Source organism: Ranitomeya variabilis, chromosome 6 (genome assembly GCF_051348905.1).
Source record: "Ranitomeya variabilis isolate aRanVar5 chromosome 6, aRanVar5.hap1, whole genome shotgun sequence".
NCBI classification, from domain to species: domain Eukaryota; kingdom Metazoa; phylum Chordata; class Amphibia; order Anura; family Dendrobatidae; genus Ranitomeya; species Ranitomeya variabilis.
In genome coordinates this window covers 564,906,198-564,927,506 of record NC_135237.1, presented here as the reverse complement: position 1 = coordinate 564,927,506, position 21,309 = coordinate 564,906,198, and the positions used below count along the sequence as shown (strand labels likewise).

The 21,309-nt window shown below is 46.9% G+C and overlaps 1 protein-coding gene across 1 annotated transcript; it reads left to right on the top strand.

Annotated features, from left to right (window-relative positions):
* Positions 1 to 3,134: 3,134 nt before the first annotated feature.
* On the top strand, positions 3,135 to 13,875 carry LOC143783088 (exosome complex component RRP41-like). The gene is made up of 3 exons (XM_077271343.1): positions 3,135 to 3,392; positions 3,921 to 4,127; positions 13,163 to 13,875. Exons 1-3 carry the CDS (start codon positions 3,222 to 3,224, stop codon positions 13,532 to 13,534), a joined length of 750 nt encoding a protein of 249 aa, XP_077127458.1. The 5' UTR covers positions 3,135 to 3,221; the 3' UTR covers positions 13,535 to 13,875.
* The last annotated feature ends 7,434 nt before the right edge of the window (positions 13,876 to 21,309 follow it).

The following is a 21,309-nucleotide window of genomic DNA, read 5'->3' as shown; positions in this document are numbered from 1 at the left end:
AGCTGAGTGTGCCATGTAGCAGAGCTGAGTGTGCAATGTAGCAGGGCTGAGTGTGCCATGTAGCAGGGCTGAGTGTGCAATGTAGCAGGGCTGAGTGTGCAATGTAGCAGAGCTGAGTGTGCCATGTAGCAGGGCTGAGTGTGCCATGTAGCGGAGCTGAGTGTGCCATGTAGCAGAGCTCAGTGTGCAATGTAGCAGAACTGAGTTTGCTGAGTAGCAGAACTGAGTTTGTCATGCAGAATGCTGTAGATAAGCCCCTGATGTCGGTGGGCTTAGCTCACCTTCGATTTTGGGGGTGACAGATTCTCTTTAATAATACACACACACATCAATAATAAAGTATTTTAATGAAATTAATACACACATGGGGTTGTAAAATCTTTATTGTACGCTCAATCCACCTGAAGACCCTTGTTCTGTAAAAGAAAAAAACAACAATATCCCATACCTCTCCGGCGCTCAGTCATGTCCCACGCTGTAAATCCATCCGAAGGGGTTAAATACATTTACAACCAGGAGCTCTGCTAATGCAGCTGTGCTCCTGGTTGTAAAAACTGGGGAATGAATGGGAAGCAGGGGAACGTAGCTACCTAGACTTGCGGTGCTGCGCCCCCTGGTGGCATAAACTGATATGAACTCTAGCGTGGGAATTTTTCTGAATATTTTCTCACGCTCAAGTTCATATGAGTTTATAAGCCCCCACCGAGTTTATTTTTTTGTGCCCTGAGCTGATGTTTTTATTGATATCACTTGGGGTAGATATAACGTCTTGATCTCCTGTTATTGCGTTTTATTTCAATATTACAGCAACCAAAAAAAAACAAAAACGTAGTTCTGGCTTTTTGAATTATTTCTCATTACGCCATTTACCGATTGGGTTAATTAATTTTATATTTGTATCGCACTTTAACAAACATAAGAATACAAAATATGTATATATATTTTTTCATTATTATTTTAAGTGGGGCAAAAGGGGAGATTTCAACTTTTTTTTTAATATTTTTTTTTAAACTTTTCACTGTATTTCAAACTCCCGTTAGGGGATGTGACCCCTTGATCGTCTGATCCCTTGTTCTGTACACAGCAGCGCTATTAGTTTTGTTGTATATAGCAGATATCACCGTCTCCTATGAACAGAAGCCACGTTCACAGGAGACCGTCAGGGCAGGCACGGGGGTCTTCAGCAGACCCTATGGTGTCATGGTGCCCCAGGATTGTGATGGATGTGTGGATTGACCCGTCCTCCTCCCGGCACAGTGTCACAGATTAACAGCGGCATTTAAGTGGTTAACAGGTGGAGCGCCGCTCTTTAATTTTGTCTTTCATTTTTTATTTTTGCATCTTTTTAGCGTAAAATATTTCATGTTCCGCTTAAAAATTTTAACTTACCGTAATTTAATTAAAAAAAAAAATCTGCCGCCGTTTGTCAAATCACTTCTGGGGGGAAATGGAAAACACTCGCTCTAAGGGCTGTCCCACACGTCCAAATAATTCCGGTACCGGAAACAATCGGTACCGGAATTATCCGTGTCAGTGTGCCCCTACGTTTCTTGTGTACATCAGTGTGGCACACGTGTGCAGCCCGTGTGCCCACTGGGTACCACACGCACCGTGCTGGGTACCACACGTACGAGCATCTGGTGCTGAATCCGCGATTCATATGTTCCCTGCAGCAGCGTTTGCTGCAGAGAAAATATGAATAATAGTGTTTAAAATAAAGATCTATGTGTCCGCCGCCCTCCCACCCTCTGTGCGCCCCCCCCCCCCCCCCCGCTGTTCAGAAAATACTCACCCGGTCCCTCGTTGGCTGTCGGTGCTTCCTGGTCTGGCCGCGGCTTACTGTATGCGGTCACGTGGGGCCGCTCATTTACACTCATGAATAGGCGGCTCCGCCCCTATGGGAGGTGGAGCCACATATTCATGACTGTAATCGTCGGCCCCACGTGACCGCATACAGGAGAAGATGGGGCCAGACCAGGAAGCAGCGAGGGAGCGGGTGAGTATTTTCTGAACAGTGGGGGGGCGCACAGGGGGTGGGAGGGCGGCGGACACATAGATCTGTATTTTAAACACTATTATTCATATTTTCTCTGCAGCAAACGCTGCTGCACAGAAGATATGAATCGCGGCTTCAGCACCATGTGGGGGGGACAGCGCTTACTGTAGTGCTGTCTCCTGCACGCACATGGACCCCAGACGGAGAACGTCCGTGTGAGGTCCGTGTCTTACACGGACCCATTGACTTTAATGGGTCCGTGTAATACGTGCGCTCCCACGAACACTGACATGTCTCCGTGTTTGGCACACGGAGACACGGTCCGCAAAAAATCAATGACATCTGAACAGATGCCTTGATTTTAATGGGTCTACGTGTGTCAGTGTCTCCGGTACGTGAGGAAACTGTCACCTCACATACCGGAGCCACTGACGTGTGAAACCGGCCTAAGATGGTGCAGAATGTAAAAAAAAAAAAAATCACAATTGAGTCAAATAAAAATATCTGAAAACCCCGAACCCCGACCACAACGGCCGACGTAAAAGAAACAAAAAACTGTAAAAAAGGAACAAACTAAAGGAATGAAGCGAAAAACGCCAAAAAGTAGACGATCACAAATGTGCATGTAACCAGGAGCTTAGCCCCTTCCTGTCAGGACCACTTTTAGGTTTTATACCATTTTTTTTTTTTTTTTTTTACTGAAGCCAAATATTTGTGGTATTATTTCTATATGAGAACCTGCTGTGCTTATTCATTTATTTTTCGGGGGGGGGGGGGGGTGAGACAACGATGGGGGTGATGATTTGTGTTTGTCAGCGACATCGTTTTGGGAACCAAAAAAAAACTATTAACAAAATGTTATTAACTCTTTGTAGGCAGAAAAGTCAGCAAGCAGCAATGATGTTGTTTTTTTCCCATGTTAAAATGTATTTGTTTTTGTGTCGCCAATTTCTTAAAGAGACAAATTTTACATTTTCCGTAGTTTTACTATTTTTGGATACGGTACATATGACTTTTTGATCACTTTTTGTTTCAGTTTCTCCAGGAGCGTGTGTATTCTGGCTCCTCCCACACATGTGACCAGTCACATGACCATGACATCACCAAAGGTCCTTTAGTTCTTCCAGCAGTACACCCTGGAGCCTGGCTCCACCCACACATGTGACTGGTCACATGACATGGCCTCATCAGTGCTCCTTTAGCTTCCTGCAGCAGAGGGAGCAGCATGGCTGGTCTGGAGCTGCTGTCTGATCAGGGCTACCGTGTGGACGGGAGGAAGGCCGGGGAGCTGCGGAAGATCCAGGCCCGGATGGGAGTGTTCGCACAGGCTGACGGCTCTGCGTACATGGAGCAGGGGAACACCAAGGCGCTGGCGGTGGTGTACGGACCCCACGAGGTGACGGTTACAGCCCCAGATGATACATATTGGGCCTATTCATTATTGCATTTGCACCTTTTTTGCCTGTTTTTTGCCTGTTTTTAATTTGCGCCTTTTGTTTGTCTCGTTTTTTTCCCTGTTTTTGATTTGCACCTTTTGTTGATTTTTAGTTTTCCTGATTTTTGCATGTGATAAATCAATTGCAACTTTTTATAACGTTTCGTAATTTCTGTGCACATTTACTCCGATCCCACCTCCCCTCGCCCGTCACTGACCTCCCTTACCCTTGGAGGCATTTCATATACGCCTGACTTTTTTTTTTTTACTCAAATTTTGCAAGCATAAAAATGGTGAAAAATAAAAAGCCCTTTTTTTTTTCATTCATGAATCCGTGTGTGTCATGAACGCCAAAAGAAAACAGAAATAATTAATCCGATCCAAATTCTGTTGTAAAGTTACTTCACTTTTACTTTACCACAATCAAGCTTTATTGACATTGTATGGTGCTGACACTCTCTGTTCTCTCTATTTCGTTTATTTTCTTAGATTCGCGGCTCTCGGGCCAAAACCCTCCATGATCGCGCGGTGGTGAACTGCCAGTACAGCATGGCCACCTTCAGCACCGGGGAAAGGAAGCGCCGGCCGCACGGAGACCGAACGTCCACCGAGATGACCCTGCACCTGAAGCAGACGTTTGAGGCCGCCATCCTCACCCAGCTGTATCCGCGCTGTCAGATTGATATATACGTGCAGGTGAGAAGGGGCGACGCGCGGTATCAGTGCAATAATAAAAAAAGGAATTTTAAACTTAGGAGTTTTCCCTCTTTTTTTTTTCCCCAAAAGTAAAGATGGAAAAAAATAAACCTATTCGTTATTAACATTCAAAAAAGTTGTTTGTCAAATTATGAAGTTATTTAACCTACCGTATATTCTCGAGTATAAGCCGACCCCCCCCTAATTTTGCCACAAAAAACTGGGAAAACTTAATGACTCGAGTATAAGCCTAGGGTGGAAAATGCAGCAGCTACCGGTAAATGTAAAAAATAAAAATAGATACCAATAAAAGTAAAATTAATTGAGACATCAGTAGGTTAAGTGTTTTTGAATATCCATATTGAATCAGGAGCCCCATATAATGCTCCATACAGTTCCTGATGGTCCCATTAGATGCTCCGTATTAAAATATGCCCCATATAATCCTGCATAAATGTTAATTGTGGCCCCATAAGATGCTCCATACAGATATTTGCCCCATATAATGCTGCACATGGCCCCATAAGATGCTCTATAGAAACATTTGCCCCATACAATGCTGCATAAAGGTTGATGGCCCCATACGATGCTCCACACATTATGGCCCCATACGATGCTCCACACATTAGGGGCCCCATGAGATGCTCCACACATTATGCCCCATAAGATGCACCATACATTTGCCGCATTTGCTGTTGCTGCGATTAAAATAAAAAAAATCACATACTCGCCTCTTTTCGCTCAGGCCCCGGCACCAGCGATAGTCACCTTCCTCATTCCATGCGCTGCCCTGTCTTCCATTCTCTGCACTGACTGTTCAGGCAGAGGGCGGCGCGCACACTAATTGCGTCATCGTGCCCTATGACCAGAACAGTCACAGCCAGGGGACGGAAGACAGAGCAGCGCGCAGCGGTGGAACGGGGGACAGGTGACTATCGCGCAATGCTCACCTCCCACGATATACTCACCTGCTCCCGGCGCGGTCCCTGGCAGCGTCTCGCTTTCAGATGGTCTCCGGGAGCCGGCGGCATCTTCCTGTGTTCAGCAGTCACATACCGCTCATTACAGTAATGAATATGCGTGCATATTCATTACTGTAATGAGCGGTACCACGTGACCGCTGAACACAGGAAGAGCTGCCCGGAGACCATCGGAGATGCAGGGACTGCGCCAGGAACAGGTGAGTATATCACAGCCGCCGACCCCACACCGACACTGACTCGAGTATAAGCCAAGAGGGTCACTTTCAGCCCAAAAAAGTGGGCTGAAAATCTCGGCTTATACTCGAGTATATACTGTATATAGTAAATAGTGAAACAAGAAAATAAAGATGAAATGCTCCATTCTCCAATAAAAAAAAAAATAGAATAAGAAATAGAGATGGGCGAAACAGAACAGCAAAGATCGGCATCCGTACTGAACACCTACTGTTTGGGCACATACACCGAACACAGACTTCACCAGGAAGTCCGTGTTACTGTTCGGGTTCGGCTGCCCAACCACCGGGTGTTTGTGACACTGCCATGTGCATGATAGCGCGGCAAACACCACTTCTGATCGGTGGTGAAATCATCCCCGCTGGTCAGAGAGTCACGGTTCCCTCGCTGTCAAATGACAGCATGAGCGCTCAACTGTGATCGGATGTAGAAAGTTTACGTCCGGTCACTGGTGTCAGCTGATGGGACAACTGCTGCCATCATCCGTCACCTGCTGCCGCTAAGAACAGCGAGAGCAGGAGTGGCTGATGGGAGTATTCATCTGCTGCTCCTGTGCTGTAAATAAATAATAATAAAAAGAAAAAAAGACCCGCCTAGGTTCCCCCTATTTTTGATAACCAGCCTGGTAAAACTCGCTCTGGGGGCTGCAACCATCAGCTGTCAGCTTCAGGAAGGCTGATTATCAAGAATAAAGGGTCCCCACGCCGTATTTTTTTAATTATTTAAAAAAAAATGTAGTGAGGTCCCCCTCATTTTTCACAACCAACCTTGCTAAAGCAGACAGCTGGGGGCTGGTATTCTCAGGCTGGTAGGGGGCCATGGATATGGCCCCCCCAACCTAAAAATGGCAGGTCAGTGCCACCCAGAAAAGGCGCATCTATTAGGTGCTCCAATTCTGGCGCATTGCCTGGCTCTTCAACACTTGCCCTGTAGCGGTGGCAAGAGGGTTATAGTTGAGGGGTTGATGTCACCGTCAAGTGACATAAAGCCCCGAGGTTAGTAATGGAGAGGCGTCAATAAGACGCCCCCATTACTAACCCCATAGTCACATTGAGAAAAAAAAAAAAGCAACAACAATAAAGTCCTTTTATTGAAAAACAGACTCCTTTAATAATCTCAATAAAACCATACTTACGACCTCGCTTAATTCCACTGAAGCCCTCGATCTCCTGTAATAAACCAAAAATAATAAAACAACAATATTCCATACCTGTCCGTCGTTCTGTCCCATGCCATCTGGGGGATAACTGGTTTTGAACCTGAACGGTGCCAAGATGCGACCGTCCAGGCTGAGCACCACGGGTGACTGAACTGCTGCGAGCGCAGCCTCATTGACTAGCGGTGACGTCACGGAGGCTCCGTTCCCAGCCGGGATGAACTGCGGTGACCTCGGTGAGATCCCGGCTAGCACCGTGAGAATTATTTACTTACAGCGCAGGTAAACTTTATACCTGCGATCACAGCTGAGCGCTCACGCTGTCTTCTGACAGTGTGGGAACCGCGGCTCTCTGACCGGCCGGGATGATTTCACTGCCGATCAGGAGATTTGCACATAACAGCGCAGCAAGCACTGAATGTTCGGGCCCCAAGTGAATGGGGTCCGGGTATTGTTCTAGTACCCAAACTTTTTCAGCCGAACCCCCTAGATCTGAGCATCCTGGTGTCCGCCCGTCTCTAATAAGAAGTGACCAAAACGTCTTGTGTCGGCCAACATGACGGTGATAAAAACTGCAGGTCGGCACTCGACAGATCCATCAACAGGAATAAGAAATACAGAGCAGATTTCAGAAAAAATATATATATTATAGGAACAATTCCATTATAAAAAAAAAAAAAAAAAAAAAGTCCTGTTTTTTAAACCACTAAACTATAAATAAAAGCTACACAAGTTGGTTCGGCGCGGCCACAATCGCACCGACCTGTAGACTCCGATCTCCAGCTCATTTTTACTGCACAATGAACGAATGAAATCAATGGTGGGACTTTTTTTTATTTACCCCATATGGATTCTTCCCCCCTTTTATCAGTATGTTTTATAGTATAATAAATGATGCCATTCAAAACTACAGCTTGCCCCCAAAAAAACAAGCCCTGCTATGGCGATGTGGATCGAAGAATGAGAAAGTTGTGGCATTTGGAAGAAGGAGAGGGGGAAAAAAAGCACAAAAATTAAAATTGGCCCTGGCCAAAAGGGGTTAAATGTGGTGCAGAAAGTGCCACGTGCTGCTCCTTTCTGCTCCCATCATGGAGGAGCTCTTGACCAATTGGTTGCTGGACTGTGCTACTGATCTTCGTGCATCTAATTATAATGGAAGCCGTACCCATTAGATGACGGTTGGCCGAACCATGCTCCTGCACACACTCGGCTGACAGTCGCCTCTCTCGTGCAGGAGAGCACTCTCTCTGTCGACAGCTGCCTCTCTCCTGCAGGGGAGCGCTCGCTCTGTCGACAGCTGCCTCTCTCCTGCAGGGGAGCGCTCGCTCTGTTGACGGCCGTCTCTCTTGTGCAGGGGAGCGCTCGCTCGGCCGACAGCCACCTCTTCCTTGCACGGGAATTCCCTCTTGTGTTCTTTGTGAGAAAGGCGCTGACTTACCACGGAGAGAAATGTGATCAGTAGTCAGAAATCAGACATGTCCACTTGACATCTCTGCAACCATCAGTCGTACAGTGCCCCCATACAAATTAGAAACTGGACAAAACTATCTATTAGAGGAACCTAATGTGTACAGAGCCTTAACTGTGCAGTATCCAAAGCCCCGGAGCCTTATCCTATCTCTGTATGCTGAACTTCTATTGTTCTCTGTTAGGGTACCGTCACACATTGAAATTTCCATCGCTACGACGGTACGATTCGTGACGTTCTACGATATCGCTGTGTCTGACACGCTACTGCGATCAGACACCCTGCTGAGAATCGTACGTCGTAGCAGATCGTTTGGAACTTTCTTTCATCGCTTGATCACCCGCTGACATCGCTGGATCGTTGTGTGTGACAGCGATCCAGCGATGTCTTCGCTTGTAACCAGGGTAAACATCGGGTAACTAAGCGCAGGGCCGCGCTTAGTAACCCGATGTTTACCCTGGTTACAAGCGTAAACGTAAAAAAACAAACCGTACATACTCACCCGTCGGTGTCCTTCAGGTCCCTTGCCGTCTGCTTCCTGCTCTGAGTGCCGGCCGGAAAGTGAGAGCAGATCACAGCGGTGCTGCGCTCTGCTCTCACTGTACGGCTGCACTCAGTGCAGGAAGCAGACGGCAAGGGACCTGAAGGACACCGACGGGTGAGTATGTACTGTTTGTTTTTTTACTTTTACGCTGGTAACCAGGGTAAACATCGGGTTACTAAGCGCGGCCCTGCGCTTAGTTACCCGATGTTTACCCTGGTTACCCGGGGACTTCGGCATCGCTCCAGCGCCGTGATTGCAACGTGTGACCGCAGTCTACGACGCTGGAGCGATGATCATACGACGCTGCGACGTCACGAATCGTGCCGTCGCAGCGATGAAAATTTCAATGTGTGACGGTACCCTTATCAGCCAAATAGAGTGAAGGAACCTTGTCCTTGATATCTGCTCTTTCCTTTGCAGACAATACAATCTCTTGTATCAGGCTAGGAGTGACCAACTGTCATCTATTGCTCTCTGTTGTCAGCCGTCTGTGACTGCGGAAGGGCCTTATATATAGCAGAATTTTAGTTTATACTATAATTATAATAATTTTTATTTATATAGCGCCAACATATTTCGCAGCGCTTTACAACTTATAGAGGGGACTTATACAGACAACAGACATTACAGCATAACAGAAATCACAGTTCAAAACAGATACCAGGAGGAATGAGGGCCCTGCTGCTCGCAAGCTTACAAACTATGAGGAAAAGGGGAGACACGAGAGGTGGATGGTAACAATTGCTTTCGTTGTTCGGACCAGCCATAGTGTAAGGCTCGGGTGTTCATGTAAAGCTGCATGAACCAGTTAACAGCCTAAGTATGCAGCAGTACAGACACAGAGGGCTATTAACTGTATAAAGTGTATGAGAACATGATGCGAGGAACCTGATTATGGTTTTTTTTTTTTTTTTGAATAGGCCACACAGGGATAGTTAGGTTAATGCGTTGAGGCGGTAGGCCAGTCTGAACAAATGCGTTTTTAGGGCACGCTTAAAACTGTGGGGATTGGGGATTAATCGTATTAACCTAGGTAGTGCATTCCAAAGAATCGGCGCAGCACATGTAAAGTCTTAGAGACGGGAGTGGGAGGTTCTGATTATTGAGGATGCCAACCTGAGGTCATTAGCGCAGCGGAGGGCACGGGTAGGTTGGTAGACTGAGACCAGAGAGGAGATGTAGGGTGGTGCTGAGCCATGGAGTGCTTTGTGGACGAGGGTAGTAGTTTTGTACTGGATTCTGGAGTGGATGGGTAGCCAGTGTAATGACTGGCACAAGGTAGAGGCATCGGTGTAACGGTTGGTGAGGAATATGATCCTGGCAGCAGCATTCAGGACAGATTGGAGCGGGGAGAGTTTGGTAAGAGGGAGGCCGATTAGTAGAGAGTTACAATAGTCCAGACGGGAATGAATAAGTGAGACAGTAAGAGTTTTTGCAGAGTGGAAAGTAAGAAAAGGGCGAATTCTAGAAATGTTTTTGAGATGCAGATAAGAAGAGCGAGCCAGTGATCGGATGTGGGGGGTGAATGAAAGCTCGGAATCAAGGATGACCCCAAGGCAGCGGGCATGTTGCTTGGGAGTAATGGTGGAACCGCACACGGAGATGGCAATGTCAGGCAAAGGTAGGTTTGTAGAGGGAGAGAACACGAGGAGTTCAGTTTTTGACAGGTTCAGTTTCAGATAGAGGGAGGACATGATGTTAGAGACAGCGGTAAGACAATCACTGGTGTTTTCTAAAAAGGTCGGCGTGATAACAGGAGAAGAGGTATATAATTGGGTGTCGTCAGCATAGAGATGGTACTGGAAACCAAATCTACTGATTGTTTGTCCAATAGGGGCAGTATACAAAGAGAAGAGGAGGGGGCCTAGGACTGATCCTTGAGGAACCCCAACAGTAAGGGGAAGGTGAGAGGAGGAGGAACCAGCAAAACATACAGTGAAGGATCGGTCAGAGAGATAGGAGGAGAACCAGGAGAGAACGGTGTCCTTGATGCCGATGGAGCGGAGCATAGTGAGGAGGAGCTGATGATCCACAGTATCGAATGCTGCGGAGAGATCCAAGAGAATTAGCATGGAGTTGTGACCATTGGATTTAGCTGTTAGTAGGTCATTAGAGACTTTAGTGAGGGCAGTTTCAGTAGAGTGTAAAGAGCGGAAGCCAGATTGAAGAGGGTCGAGAAGAGAGTTATCTGAGAGATAGCGGGTAAGACGGGAGTGGACCAGGCGTTCCAGGAGTTTAGAGATGAAGGGAAGATTAGACACAGGTCTATAATTAGCGGCACAGTTTTGGTCAAGGGAGGGTTTTTTAAGTAATGGATGTATGATGGCATGCTTAAATGAGGAGGGAAAAATACCGGAAGTGAGGGAAAGGTTGAATATTTTTGTTATGTGAGAGGTGACAGCAGGGGAAAGGGACTGGAGGAGATGTGACGGAATGGGGTCACTGGTGCAAGTGGTCGGGCGAGAAGATGCAAGGAGCCTGCTTACTTCTTCTTCAGTAACTGATTCAAAGTCAGAGAGTGAACTAGATGCAGTGGGGGAGGGAGGACAGTGCCTGGTATGAAGAGATTGGGAGATGATTTCCTGACGAATGTGGTCAATTTTTTCTTTGAAGTAATTGGCCAGATCGTCAGCGCGGAGATCTGTGGTTGGGGCCTGCTCTCTTGGGTTGAGTAGGGACTGGAAAGTGTCGAAGAGACGTTTAGGGTTATTGGACAGTGAGGTGATGAGGGTGTTGAAATAGGTTTGTTTGGAGAGGTGAAGGGCAGAGTTGTATGTTTTTAGCATGAACTTATAATAGATGAAATCTTCGGGTAGATTAGATTTTCTCCACAGACGTTCGGCGCACCTGGAGCACCGCTGCAGGAAGCGTGTTTGCAGCGTGTGCCACGGTTGTCGCCGTCTGTGGCGAGTTGTTCTATGTATAGGAGGAGCAGCTTCTTCCAGGGCACTTTGCAGGGTTTCATTGTAATGGTTCAGAGCAGAATCAGGACATGAGATGGAGAAGATTGGGGCCAATGAGGACTGCAAGTTCTTCATAAGTTTCTGGGTGTTAATGGCCTGTATGTTTCTATAAGTGTGGAAAGTGGGGGTGACCTGAGCGGGATGGCAGTTCTTGATAGAGAATGAAAGAAGGTTGTGGTCAGAGAGCGGGAGAGGGGAGTTTGTGAAATCATCCACTGAGCAAAGTCGGGAGAAGACCAAGTCGAGGGAGTTTCCATCTTCATGCGTTGGAGAGTTAGTATGCTGCAAGAGGCCGAAAGAGGAGGTTAGAGATAAAAGGTGAGAAGCAGATGGGGAGAGGGGAGAAGCAATGGGGATGTTGAAATCACCCATAAGGGTGGGGGTGTCACAGGAGAGAAATTGTGGAAGCCAGGTGGCAAAATGATCCAGGAACTGGTGAGAGGGGCCGGGAGGATGATACACCTTCAACTCGCATGGAGAAGGGGACGTAGAGTCTGACAGCATGGACCTCAAAGGAAGGGAATACAAGTGAGGGTACTTGGGGGATAACTTGGAAGGTACATTTGGGTGAAAGGAGCAGACCAACGCCTCCACCTGCTCTGTTGTCTGATCTTGGGGTATGAGAAAAGTGTAGTCCACCATAGGAGAGAGCAGCAGCAGCGGTTGTGTCTGACTGCTGGATCCAGGTTTCAGTAAGAGCCAGGAGATTAAGAGAATTAGAAAGGAAGTAATCATGGGTGAAGGAGAGTTTATTACACACAGAGTGAGAATTCCAAAGAGCACAATTGAAAGAGACAGAAGGCATGCATGGAATATTAATAAGGTTAGAGGGGTTTCTGGGTGTAGCAGTTGGGAGGTTTGACTGGCTATAATATGGGGGCCGGGGTTTGGAGAGATGTCTCCTGCGACTAGGAGAAGGAGGATAGAAAGAGTGAGCAGATGGTTAAGTGATTTGTGAGAGCGTCTCTTGTGTTGGATGGTGGGACTGAATGGATCTGCGCTGTTAAGCAATGTGAACAGAGCATGAGTGCTATACATAGGAGAGGACAGGACAGAGGGGCCGATATGGATGGAGTGTAAAGAGTTTATGCAAGGGCGGTGAGTGAATGCAGCAGCCAGGATATAGATTATACAGATACATATGGTGAGTATTTGTTCTGTTTCAAGTGAATAGGGAGTAGGTTTAGATTGTCTTACCTGTCTCCTGCCCTGTCTATCTGCCATGTTATAACTGCGTCATACTTAGAAAAAAATATACTTTGAAAAAAAAGTGCACGAATGCATCCCCAAGCTATGTCTACATTTATAGAAGGCTAGCTTTTAGATCTCACTTTTTTTTTTCTTCTCTCCCCCTCTTGTTACCAATCAATCTAACTCAGTTGAGACAGCAGGACACAATAAATGTAGTGATCAGATAAACAAATGTCCAGGTCTGCATGGATCATAAACCCCTTTGAAAAAGTTATGTGATCTCTTTACATAGGGACAAGCAGAAGTGAGTTAAATATCTATAACCACAAACAAATGCATAATAACATGACTAACATATATAGATATATGCAGGATTCAATGCCGAAGATAGAATGACTCAGATACCATCCAAGCCGCTTGCTGTCAGGGAATGGAGCAATAGACATGCAGGATAGTTCAGTTCAGGGAATGAATTATATACTTTTCCCCCTTTTAGATCCTGCAGGCTGATGGCGGCAATTACTGCACGTGTGTGAACGCTGCCACCCTGGCGGTGATCGACGCCGGCATCCCCATGCGGGACTACGTGTGCGCCAGCTCAGCCGGCTTCATCGAGGACACGCCGCTGGCGGATCTCAGCTACGTTGAGGAGTCGGCGGGGGGACCCCACTTGTCTTTAGCGCTGTTACCTAAGTCTGAGCAGATCGCGCTGCTGGAGATGAACTCGCGGCTGCACGAAGATCACCTGGAGCGAGTGATGGATGCGGCCAGCAAGGCGTGTAAGGACGTGTACGCGGTGCTGGAGCAGGTGGTGCGCGACCACTTACAGGAGGTGTCGGCGCTGGTCGGAGATCGGGGGGCGGCGTAGAGGAGACTCTGGATCTTCACTTACAGCAATCAAAATGACAGATATGGCACTCACCCCAAAGATGCTGTAATTAAAGTCCTTTATTTGCTACATCCAGCTTTAGACATTCATGGAGAGGCGGCAGGAAGGGAATAAGGAGAGAGGAGCCATAAAGGCCGGATCTCCACATAGAAACGCAGACTGCGGGGAAGGAGCCAGGGACACATTCCTCTATGTTTTGGTTTATTAAATAAGAAAAGTTTCTGGGTTTTTTTATATTTTTGCTCAAGTTTTATGTTGAAGAAAAAATTTACTTAAAATGGAATATCACTTTAATAATGAAAGCTATTTTTTCTGCAGTATTTCTTCTTCTTGTTGTCAGTGAAGGGAAATGATCTGATTTACATTTAATGGCTGTGAAGCTGTCCAGGTCTTCTCCTGCCCACAGAGCTGAGGGTTAGTGACAGTGTGTCAGTCCGGGCTGTACCGGAGCTGAGCAGCAGCTTTTCTTCTTCTTTTCTGGCCTCCAGACGACACTGATCCCTTGTAAGAAATTCTGACATGTAAGAAGAAAAGTGAACAGGAATATTTTCATTCTCTGACTGGTAGCAGAGGTTTGGAAATGGTGAGAAATCGAAGAGTGATGTACAGAACGTAGGAAGTGGCAGGAAGGTATCATCCCGCTGTCAGTCATCCTCCGGTTCAGTCTCCTATTGTCTCTCCTGTCAGGGGGGTCATCGCCCGGTGGGGCCACACTTTCCTCTCCTATCTTGGACATCTCCCTGTATGGCCGCCCTTCCCTTTCCCGTCGAGGGGGGTCATCGCCCGGTACGGCCGCCTTTCCCTCTCCTATCTTGATCATTGCCTGATATGGCCATCCTTCCCTCTCCCGTTGGGGGGTATCATTGCCCAGTATGGCCGCCTTTTCCTCTTCTGTCGGGGGAGGGGGGTCATTGTCCGGTAAAGCTACGTTTCCTATTGTCATCGTCTGGTTCGACCACCTATCCCTGTCCTGTCTGGAGGTCATTGTCCAGTACGGCCGACTTTCCCTCTCCTATCTTGGTCATCACACAGTACCGCCGCCTTTCCTTATCCAGTCTGGTGTCATTGCCCTGCATGGCTGCCTTTCCCTCTTCTATCGGGGAAGGGATCATTGTTCAGTACGGCCATATTTCCTATTGGGGTCATCGCCTGGTTCGACCACATTTCCCTCTCTCGTCGGGAGGTCATTGTCCGGTACAGCCGTCTTTCCTTCTCCCATCGGGGGGTCATTGTCCTGTATCGCCGCCTTTCCCTCTTCTATCGGGGGGGTCATTGTCCTGTACCGCCACCTTTCCTATTGTGGTCATCGCCTGGTTCGACCACCTTTCCCTCCCGTCGGGAGATCATTGTCAGGTACGGTTGCCTTTCCTTTTGACCGAGGTTATCACCCTGTACGGCCGCCTTTGCCTCTTCTGTCGGGGGAGGGAGGTCACTGTCCGATATCGTTGCCTTTCCTATTGTGGTCATCGCCTGATTCGACCACCCTTCCCTCCCGTCGGGAGATCATTGTCAGCTACGGTTGCCTTTCCTTTTGACCGAGGTTATCACCCTGTGCCTTTGCCTCTTCTGTTGGGAGAGGGAGGTCACTGTCCGATATCGTTGCCTGTCCTATTGTGGTCATCACCTAATAAGGCCACATTTCCTTCTCCTGTTGGGGTTCAAATTGGTCTAAGCATGTGGTGGTCTTGTCATGAGTTGAGGGGTCCATAGATGGGGGCAAGTAAGTTCTGTGTTAAATATGAATTTTAAACTTTTTTTTTCCTGAAGTTTTTTTTATTATATATATGTGAAAAAGCAGCACAAAAAATAGTCATAGGGTTCAAAAGCTAGTAAATACCCTGGTAAATATATCCACAAAAATGGAAGCAGCACACCATGGTAAAGTCAATCTATGTGCAGTTTAATTGCCACATGGGCAACTATACTGCACATAGTTTGTTTGACTTTACCATGGTGTGCTGCTTCCATTTTTGTGGATAAACATAAACATATATATTTCCTGTCTGTTCATTTTTTTTTTCTTTTAGCTTTTTGTGGGCATCCTCTGGGAAGCCCCAGCTGCGATAGAAGAGAGTGCAGCAATCCTCAGAAGCAGCAGAACGGTCAGTGCTTCATCTCCAGGTCTGCAGCCAGAACAGCTGCTGTTAGGCCCGATGGTCAGTGGAGAAGGAGCGGCTCCCGCTCTGAGGGTCTCTAATGATTCAAGGACCTAATTTTGGGGAGGCAGGAAAATTTCCTACAGCGCCCTGGATCTGAGCTGCCATGTTCCTTTATTGTGTCCCCTCTGGTGCTCGGCACGAAGGTTCCTCTGCGGCTTCATACAGAAAAACATCACCGAAAAAGGAACCGCACTCAGTAGTACAAGATAAAGATGGACAAACATTCCCATCATCCCCTCCCCGTCCCATCATCCGCTCACACATCTATCATTCCAACATCTCATGTGCTCACCCCCCATCATCCACGAACCCCCCCACTGGCAGTTTTCAGAGCTTCCAGGGCCGACTACTCCCACCAGTGGCACCTCGTTTTTGGTAGGCACCCACAGAGAGGGGGTAAAGACAAGCTTTGTAAGCTGACAGTCCATTGAGGTAAGTGGCCAGCTGACCTGATCGACAAAACATGGCTTCTCCAAACGTCTCCATGGGGCCAGTTGACTGGAGGGTCCCAACATGGCTTTTCTGAACATCTCCATGGTTTCAGTGATGGTCAATAGAGCAGGTCTGTATTCCGCCAGATGGGGCCGAGGTCCCTTAAGTTGGAATCCTGTAGAAAATCTAATCTGTATCCGTCTGGATGGAGCCATTATGCCTTGGCCGTTGTTCTGTAGAGTCTCACTGGGAACAGAGGCAGATCCCTCTTTTATAGTTCACAACTCTCCTGCAGGCCATTATCCACAGGTCACCGAGAAGGTGGGATGAAGTCACCTCTCATTGTTCGAGTATTCCATCAATCTGCATAGTTTGTCCTTCACTGTTTGCAGGTAAAAAAGCAACATAGACTTATACAATGAGTAATCGACATATTAGCAAACCAGTAGAAGTTGTTATAATAGGTAAATTCAATCTACAGCAAGAGTCAATGTTCAGACTCATATGAACACTAGCTCATGTGCCTGAGACTACTGAATATATGTCTGGAATAATTAAGAATAAATGCTGTGTCGTCACATAAGGCAGTGACTAGCTTAGGTTGTGACATTAGGGTAAAGATGTTAATCTTTGGGACTAGCCCATAGTGGGATCGGCTTAGCGTTCGGGTAAGTGACTGCTTCCTGTTTAGAGTTAGGGACAAGTACAAATAGGAAGTATTCTGTGAGCAGTGCTGCCATTGTGGACAAACTACAGCTAAGACTAAGGGACTAGGGAGTAGCGCGACCTACAACTGGCTGAAGAGACAGAGGCTTTCCATCTTAAAGGGATCTTTGGATAAGACGACGTGTCAGAACTGGTGGGGGTCCCAAGCGGTGGATACAGGGCGCCACTAGTGGAAGAAATAGGATGCGGAGCTGCTGAGCGGGTAGAGAAACTTGCTAATCAGGACTATGGTGAAGAGCTGGACAGTGGTGAAGTGCGACGAAACATTGTGCTTCACAGCTCTGGAGTACAACTCAGAGGGAGGAAACTGTGAAAATGCCTTACACCATGAAGGAAACGTCCATAAGGCTGTGTACCCTCCACCCCGCGTATATAACCCGAACCAAGCTACCGTTCAGTAAAGACGTGGTGGGAGCGGGGGTCTCCTTTACTGAACTGTGAAACCTACAGTCCTGGCCGGCCAACACCATCGGCTGCACGCGGCCTGAACTGACGCAAGGCCCTCACAACACCCGGCCAGGGCCCACGCCTTCATGTAGCACGTCGGGCGCGACTGGTGGCAACCAGGCCTCATCTGCGGCTACTGCCCCACACCGCGCTACACGTCAGCAAACAGGATGAGCTTCAGGGCCACTGCCATGGATACCACTGATATTATGGGGGCACTGTGGATATCACTGTTATTATGGGGACACTGTGGATATCACTGTTATTATGGGGGCACTGTGGCTATCACTGTTATTATGGGGGCACTGTGGCTATCACTGTTATTATGGGGGCACTGTGGCTATCACTGTTATTATGGGGACACTGTGGATATCACTGTTATTATGGGGGCACTGTGGCTATCACTGTTATTATGGGGCACTGTGGCTATCACTGTTATTATGGGGGCACTGTGGATGTCACTGTTATTATGGGGGCACTGTGGATATCGCTGTTATTATGGGGGCACTGTGGATATCACTGTTATTATAGGGCACTGTGGATATCACTGTTATTATGGTGCACTGTGGATACCACTGATATTATGGGGGCACTGTGGATATCGCTGTTATGGGGACACTGTGGATATCACTGTTATTATGGGGCACTGTGGATATCACTGTTATTATGGTGCACTGTGGATACCACTGATATTATGGGGGCACTGTGGATATCACTGTTATTATGGGGGCACTGTGGATATCACTTATTATGGGGCACTGTGGATATCACTGTTATTATGGGGACACTGTGGATATCACTTATTATGGGGGCACTGTGGCTATCACTGTTATTATGGGGGCACTGTGGATATCACTGTTATTATGGGGGCACTGTGGCTATCACTGTTATTATGGGGGCACTGTGGCTATCACTGTTATTATGGGGGCACTGTGGATATCACTGTTATTATGGGGGCACTGTGGATATCACTGTTATTATAGGGCACTGTGGATATCACTGTTATTATGGGGCACTGTGGATATCGCTGTTATTATGGGGGCACTGTGGATATCACTGTTATTATGGGGGCACTGTGGATATGGCTGTTATTATGGGGGCACTGTGGATATCACTGTTATTATGGGGGCACTGTGGATATCACTTATTATGGGGCACTGTGGATATCACTGTTATTATGGGGGCACTGTGGATATCGCTGTTATTATGGGGGCACTGTGGATATCGCTGTTATTATGGGGCACTGTGGATATCACTGTTATTATCGGGGCACTGTGGATATCACTGTTATTATGGGGCACTGTGGATATCACTGTTATTATGGGGGCACTGTGAATATCACTGTTATTATGGGGGCACTGTGAATATCACTGTTATTATGGGGGCACTGTGGATATCACTGTTATTATGGGGACACTGTGGATATCGCTGTTATTATGGGGCACTGTGGATATCACTGTTATTATCGGGGCACTGTGGATATCACTGTTATTATGGGGCACTGTGGATATCACTGTTATTATGGGGCACTGTGGATATCACTGTTATTATGGGGGCACTGTGGATATCACTGTTATTATGGGGGCACTGTGGATATCGCTGTTATTATGGGGGCACTGTGGATATCACTGTTATTATGGGGGCACTGTGGATATCACTGTTATTATGGGGCACTGTGGATATCACTGTTATTATGGGGCACTGTGGATATCGCTGTTATTATGGGGCACTGTGGATATCACTGTTATTATCGGGGCACTGTGGATATCACTGTTATTATGGGGACACTGTGGATATCACTGTTATTATCGGGGCACTGTGGATATCTCTGTTATTATGGGGCACTGTGGATATCACTGTTATTATGGGGGCACTGTGGATATCTCTGTTATTATGGGGGCACTGTGGGTATCACTGTTATTATGGGGGCACTGTGGATATCACTGTTATTATGGGGCACTGTGGATATCACTGTTATTATGGGGCACTGTGGATATCTCTGTTATTATGGGGCACTGTGGATATCACTGTTATTATGGGGACACTGGATATCACTGTTATTATGGGGACACTGTGGATATCACTGTTATTATCGGGGCACTGTGGATATCTCTGTTATTATGGGGCACTGTGGATATCACTGTTATTATGGGGGCACTGTGGATATCACTGTTATTATGGGGACACTGTGGATATCACTGTTATTATCGGGGCACTGTGGATATCACTGTTATTATGGGGACACTGTGGATATCACTGTTATTATGGGGGCACTGTGGATATCACTGTTATTATGGGGGCACTGTGGATATCACTGTTATTATGGGGGCACTGTGGATATCGCTGTTATTATGGGGGCACTGTGGATATCACTGTTATTATGGGGGAACTGTGGATATCACTGTTATTATGGGGGCACTGTGGATATCACTGTTATTATGGGGGCACTGCGCATATCACTGTTATTATGGGAGCACTGTGGATATCACTGTTATTATGGGGGCACTGTGGATATCACTGTTATTATCGGGGCACTGTGGATATCTCTGTTATTATGGGGCACTGTGGATATCGCTGTTATTATGGGGCACTGTGGATATCACTGTTATTATCGGGGCACTGTGGATATCTCTGTTATTATGGGGCACTGTGGATATCGCTGTTATTATGGGGCACTGTGGATATCACTGTTATTATGGGGACACTGTGGATATCACTGTTATTATCGGGGCACTGTGGATATCACTGTTATTATGGGGACACTGTGGATATCACTGTTATTATGGGGGCACTGTGGATATCACTGTTATTATGGGGGCACTGTGGATATCACTGTTATTATGGGGACACTGTGGATATCACTGTTATTATCGGGGCACTGTGGATATCACTGTTATTATGGGGCACTGTGGATATCACTGTTATTATGGGGACACTGTGGATATCACTGTTATTATCGGGGCACTGTGGATATCACTGTTATTATGGGGGCACTGTGGATATCACTGTTATTATGGGGGCACTGTGGATATCACTTATTATGGGGGCACTGTGGATATCACTGTTATTATGGGGGCACTGTGGATATCACTGTTATTATGGGGGCACTGTGGATATCACTTATTATGGGGGCACTGTGGATATCACTTATTATGGGGGCACTGTGGCTATCACTGTTATTATCGGGGCACTGTGGATATCTCTGTTATTATGGGGCACTGTGGATATCGCTGTTATTATGGGGCACTGTGGATATCACTGTTATTATGGGGACACTGTGGATATCACTGTTATTATCGGGGCACTGTGGATATCACTGTTATTATGGGGACACTGTGGATATCACTGTTATTATGGGGGCACTGTGGATATCACTGTTATTATGGGGGCACTGTGGATATCACTGTTATTATGGGGACACTGTGGATATCACTGTTATTATCGGGGCACTGTGGATATCACTGTTATTATGGGGCACTGTGGATATCACTGTTATTATGGGGACACTGTGGATATCACTGTTATTATCGGGGCACTGTGGATATCACTGTTATTATGGGGGCACTGTGGATATCACTGTTATTATGGGGGCACTGTGGATATCACTTATTATGGGGGCACTGTGGATATCACTGTTATTATGGGACACTGTGGATATCTCTGTTATTATGGGGACACTGTGGATATCACTGTTATTATGGGGCACTGTGGATATCACTGTTATTATGGGGCACTGTGGATATCACTATTATTATGGGGCACTGTGGATATCACTGTTATTATGGGGACACTGTGGATATCACTGTTATTATCGGGGCACTGTGGATATCACTGTTATTATGGGGGCACTGTGGATATCACTATTATTATGGGGCACTGTGGATATCACTGTTATTATGGGGACACTGTGGATATCACTGTTATTATGGGACACTGTGGATATCTCTGTTATTATGGGGACACTGTGGATATCACTGTTATTATGGGGCA